Source organism: Rosa chinensis, chromosome 2 (genome assembly GCF_002994745.2).
Source record: "Rosa chinensis cultivar Old Blush chromosome 2, RchiOBHm-V2, whole genome shotgun sequence".
Lineage (NCBI taxonomy): Eukaryota > Viridiplantae > Streptophyta > Magnoliopsida > Rosales > Rosaceae > Rosa > Rosa chinensis.
The window spans coordinates 22376352-22382302 of record NC_037089.1 but is presented as its reverse complement, the minus strand read 5'-3'; the positions used below and the strand labels follow the sequence as shown (position 1 = coordinate 22382302).

The window sequence follows — 5951 nt, the reverse complement described above, 5'->3', positions numbered from 1 at the left end:
CTTCGCGAGAGAACCAACTCGTCCGCACTCGCATCCTTGATTATTTTCGCGAGCAATCTTTAATTGTAATATATATCTTCAGCTGCAAGTCCACGCCATTAAGAACCCATGCTTGCACGTCCACATCCTTCCCTCCTTCTCAATCTTGGTAATTAATCAAGCAAATCATCATATTTAATTATCAAATATTTGATAATTAATAGTAAATCGATGAATATCCAGATTCGCTTCAAAATTGCTTGGCCTCCAAGTAGGCTTTCTTAGCCTCTAAACAATATATTTCGAACTTATCGCAAATAAATAGCTTGGGCCACAGATATTGGCTCGGATTTCTTCGAGCCCCCCTTGTCGGGAAAAAAATGTTATTTTGGGTTCAAACAAGTAGAAATAAACATAAAAAGGCAGTGAATAGTAACTGACCCAGTAACCCAACGGGTGAACTTGCTCTAAAGGAAAAGTTGGTGAATCTATCCGTAGTTCTTCTCTGACTGCTAGTAGTCATTAGATTAAAAATATTAATTAATCCCAGTTTGTGATCTTTAAGCTAGGCAAAGATATGTTCCCAATGCAGATTGCTCAAGAATGTAAAGAAATGCTCGCAGGTACACAAAATAAGAAACAAGACTACAAGAGACCAAGTTTAACACTTGATATTGTAGCAAATCAACAATACATATGGCCTTACATTGCATCATAACTCTTGAGTATGGACCATTATTCATAACTTGGCCTAAAATCAATCCAAACTAAGGCACTTGCAAACCAATTAAGCCTAAAAAACCTTATTTTCCATTCAAACATTAGTCACTTTGTTTTCCAAATACTCCACGCATTTGTCCATGTATCTGTCATGAAGGTCCTTGTCTCCAAATAACCCACTGTACTCTTTGGCAACATCTCTGTAAGCCTTCCCCTCCTCATCCTTGACAACCAGACGCAGTGACTCAGCCACCGTGTTCCTGGTAAACGATCCATTCTCTTCGTCTCTCGGTACCTCAATCCCAACCTTCTTGTCCCAAAACCTAGCATTAAGCCCTTGATCATATAAGACTGGAAACATGATAAGAGGACGTCCATAATGCAGACCTTCTATGACGGAACCCCAACCACAGTGAGTCAAGAAACCGCCAATCGACTCGTGGGACAATATTTTGAGCTGAGGAGCCCAAGTTGTCCAGACAACGCCACGACCATTTATTCGGTCCACAAACCCATCCGGTAACTTCACCGAGTCACCATCCTCACTATGTGGTGATTTCCTCAATGCCCAAAAGAAAGGAAACCCAGAAAGCTCTAACCCAAGAGCCAATTCCGAGAATTCTTCTTGACTTAGATTAACCTCACTTCCAAATGCCACATAAACCACAGTCCCCTTCTCCTGCTTATCCAACCACTCAGCGATTCTAGGGTCTTCTTGATCTTCACTCCTCTGTTGTTGTAACTGCGGTGGGAGCAGACCGGCCGGAAGCACTACAGGTTTTTGGTGGAGGTCTTGAAGCAAATCAAGCCACTCCCCTTCGATCTCTCTACAGGTTCGAACAAAATAGACCTGACAACCTTGAATAGTTGAGGTCATACGAACCCAATCGTTAACCCCGGAATCAGAATCAGAAGCATACTTTGGTTTCACAGCATGGAACATTCTCTTGGTCTCGAAAGGCTTCATAAACTGTTTCGAAGGAAAGGGAATCCATTGGGGAGTGACAGTGAATTGCTTGGGCAGTTTTCTAAGACCATAGCGGTTTATTTGGTCCGGTGATGTTGGTCCAAAGAAACATAGAGCTGAGGCGTTGAGAATACTGAACTGGGCTCGTGAGATGCCTAGTTTGATAGCTAGTGCTGGTAGCCAGTAAGGGGTAAAGTCGTTAATAATCCAATCCGGAGTGTGAGTCTCGAGGAAGTTGGAAATACCAGCTTCAAGTCCATCGTGAGCTATTTTGAGGTAGGGGATTAGGTCAACTGTTACATCCATGGTGGCCTCTGCGTTTTCGGGAAGGTTTTCGACGTGGGAAAGTGGGATTTGGACCAAATCGATCGAAGATGCTAAGTTTGGAGGGATTTTTGGGAGGCGTTGGATGTTTCTTGGGGTTGATATGAAGGAAACACGATGACCTCTTTGAGCAATGTGTTTGGCAAACTCGAGAAATGGGATTATGTGACCAAAAGCTAGCCATGGAAAGAAGGCTATGTGAAGCTTCTTGGACTCTGTCTCAAAGCTCATGTCGATGAAAATACAGTGAAGAGAATTAGCTAAGAAAGAATTCGATCTACTTGTCTATGCTTCTAACTTTCCTATGTCCTCCTACTTTATATTGTAGATGTTTCTGATAAAATAATTGTACATTGCAACTATATGCCTTTGTCCAGAGGCTATCATATGAATCATTATACGACTTGAAGTTTTATATTTTAAATGGATGGTCTGCTCTGAGGACACGGCAGCAATGCTTGTCTGCTTCTTTATCAATAAGAATTTCTGTCAACCTAATTATCAGGTAATTTGTATAAATCCTTAGCTTTTCTCTTCATGCGTCTACCAGTAGAAAAATAGTAATTGGACTTGCAATTAATTTCGTCCTAAAATTGAAGAAAATTCCACATGGTACCAAAATTTTCTTGGAAATATGATCATATAATGATCAAGTTCTTATTGTTCATGATAGTATGTGGCGGACAACATTGTCAAAAAAACAGATCGATATGGCAACACTACTACAAAAAGGGCCTAAAGGAACATATGCTTATTTGTTCACCGGACAACATTGTAGAGAAAACTGATTGATACGACAATTAACCTCCAGGAAATTGAACTTAAAGCTTCCAGTATAGTTCTACTAATTTTTTTTTTTTTGAAAAGTAGTTCTACTAATTTTTTATACAAAGGTAGGTTAGCCAATGTCTCTAACTTTTGGTTTTTCCTGGATAAGTACAAGAGGGTACGTGTTGATGGTTCCCAAACATAGGAGAGAAATACATAACATAAAAGCCAAAAATAAAGGACAGCACTTGTGATTATTGAAATTGGCTCATTCTTTTTGGAAAAGATAATTTGTGTTTACAAAAGAAATTTTCTGGGGTCGTACAGCGAGATCGCCGGCCAAAGGGTTAGTGAGATTCTGCTAGCTACGTTTTATGATGCTTTAGACATGCAAGTTTGATACGGTGCAAGATTGATACGACAGATATTATACCATTAACATCATATTTGCAGTGGCCCTAGGCCCCCAATTATTTGGTATTAATACTTGTATACTTGACGCCAGCTTACGAGTAAATTGTTTGAGGAAGAAAGGAAATGTGCTTGGTGCGTCTTAAAAGAAATTATCTATTAAATGAATTGTCTTTCTTTTCAAATGTATTCAGCAAATATTTTATACTTAATAAATTTATAAAATTTCTAATTACACGTACCTAGCAAGTTTTCTTATAATATCTTTTTCTTTAATTAAATCCAGCAAAACCCATACACCTGATGAAGAATACCAAACATCCAGCAGATTCCCACGTTCTTATGAGATGAAGAATACCAAACTTTGTCGATATCGATCTTCTTGATTTGGTAAGACCGATGAATACCCAGATTCAAACTCAAGAATTTCTGTATTTTAGACATCCATTGTATGTGAGATAATTAACACAAGAGTCATTTCGTGCCATACTCATCCCACATTTATTTAAACTCTCACAAAAAAAAGGTGGCCTTAGCCCACTTTTTTTTTTTTGTAGTGTAATGATCATTCAGGCCAAGTAAGACCATCTTCAACGGTGGTGTCAAAATCCACCGTGGAGCTCCAACGGTAACATAAGGCCTGTGAAACCAACTCCAACAAATTTGTCAAATCCTACGTGTATTTGACATATCAACCCAATCTGTCAAATTTGACAGATCTCTCAAAACTATTAAATGCCTCAAATAGCTCATCTTCATCCGTTCATTGTCTTCAAAGATTGTTTTTTTTTTTTTTCCAGAATCAGAAAGGAATTGGCCTGTTCCCAAAAACCCGAACTGAAAAACTTCTTCGCAATCTAGATTTGAAATCCAAGATGGCCAGATTCGTTATTATCATGACAAGATCTAGAGCTTTCTCTCGATTTCGATATGAAATTCTCTCTCTCGATGTCGATCTAAAATCCCACATGTTGATATGTATCTGAAATTCTCCCTCTTCTCGATATTGATGTTGTATGTCGATCTCAAAGAAACTTTAGACTGCAGATAATTGAGATAGATGAGGAAGAGAAGATGGAAAAGAATTGTTGGAAAATAAATGAACAAGAACTCACCAGCCATGCCGATCTTTCTGATCTTGATCTAATTCCCAAAAACTCAAACTAAAAAACTTGTTCATGATCTCAATATGAAACAGATGGAAAAGATGAAGAGGAGGAGTCGTTGGAAGACAAATGAAAAAGAAGAGTTGCGGCAGGTTGCTGAAGTGAGAAGGAGAAAGATTGATTAATGAATAATTGATGATGGGTTGGGTTTTGTTTGCAAACCCAGCCAAAACGATGAACAAAGCAACAGTAAGAAGGGGAAGTTAAAAAAACAAGGGGTTGGGTTGGTGGGTTGGAGGTGAAGTCCACAAAATGCTATTTGCCAAGTCAGCTGTCAAATTTAAATTTGACAAAATTTTTTGACATCTCTTGTTAGAGATGCTCTAAGAAGATTGATCTGATCCTATAGAATCACAAGCCACGAGTAATTTGCTGTGAAGGACAACTAGCATAGTTGAGATATTATCTCAAGTGCAAGTACTCAGGCCTCTCACTGCCAAATCAGCATAGCCTACAACACTATGAATGCAACAAGTAAACACCTATTAAAAAAAACAAGAGCTTGCTGCTAGAGATACAATATAATTTGGGATTGGCAATCGTCATCCATTCTATTCATCCACATCAAGTAAACGCCCTATTCATCCGTCTTATCAGATTAAGAACGTCCACATCGACAAAGTTTGGTATTCTTTATCTTAGAAGAATAAGTGAGTCTGCTGGATGTTTGGTATTCTTCATCATGATGTATGGATTTTATTGGGTGTTTGGTATTCTTGATCAGGGTACATGAGTTTTGTAGGGTGTACTTAGATATTTATTGAATACATGTAGAAAGACCCTTATATGAATATTGAAGTATTTTTTCTAGGTTTGCCAAATGATAGTTAATGTTTTGAACTTCAAATAACTAATTAATTAACAAGATTTTTTGTCACAAATTTCTATTGGCACACTCCCTATAGTAAAACCTTTATAAATAAAAAATGTTGGGCTACAAATTATTACTTTGAAGGAGTTATTATATTATCAATAAATGAATATTTATTATTTTATAGAGAGATGATCAAGATCCCGAAGACAGTTGTGCCCTACTAGATGTTTCTTCGAAAGATATATTTCATGCAGTGATAATTTTGAATAACTACTTGCTACAAAATGAAGAAAACCATACCGAATTAAGTGCATGCATTGCAGAAAATTAAGGAAGATAATTAATTCGGTTTAGATACAAGAAAAAAGCAATGGACTACAAAATTAAGGGGCGTGTATTGTATTTGGATTTGTGCAGACTTTTTTTAAATGACAGACTTTTTGAAAAGTCCACAGACTCTTTAAAAAGTTGATAGACTGTTATGAATTTCTTAAAACCATTGACTTTAGCAACAGACTTTTATTGATTCATGAAAATCTATATACTTTATTATGAATTACTTTTACAGATTTCCTAGGATGTACAAAATATATAAAAAACAAAAAATATAAAACAAATGCAGCCCAAACACAAAACAAAATAATAACTTGTTGTCTCTTTAATGCTCCAGTATCTTCTAATAGAAATTCACTCAAATAAATGATTGTTAGTCTGTTTAGCGAGTTTGTTCTCATTCCTAATCTCCCAACAACATAAATATACAATATAGATCACTTGAGTTTGTTCTCAGACTTATTAATAC

The 5951-nt window shown here is 37.0% G+C and overlaps 1 protein-coding gene across 1 annotated transcript; it reads right to left on the bottom strand.

Moving 5' to 3' along the window:
- Positions 1–684: 684 nt before the first annotated feature.
- On the bottom strand, positions 685–2239 carry LOC112189267 (putative UDP-rhamnose:rhamnosyltransferase 1). Its single transcript, XM_024328559.2, has one exon. The coding sequence runs from the start codon at positions 2219–2221 to the stop codon at positions 794–796; it is 1428 nt and encodes a 475-aa protein (XP_024184327.1). The 5' UTR covers positions 2222–2239; the 3' UTR covers positions 685–793.
- Positions 2240–5951: the final 3712 nt, after the last annotated feature.

Coding starts and splice junctions, on each gene's coding strand:
- LOC112189267 (XM_024328559.2), bottom strand. CDS start 2,221: ATGAGCTTTGAGACAGAGTCCAAGAAGCTTCACATAGCCTTCTTTCCA.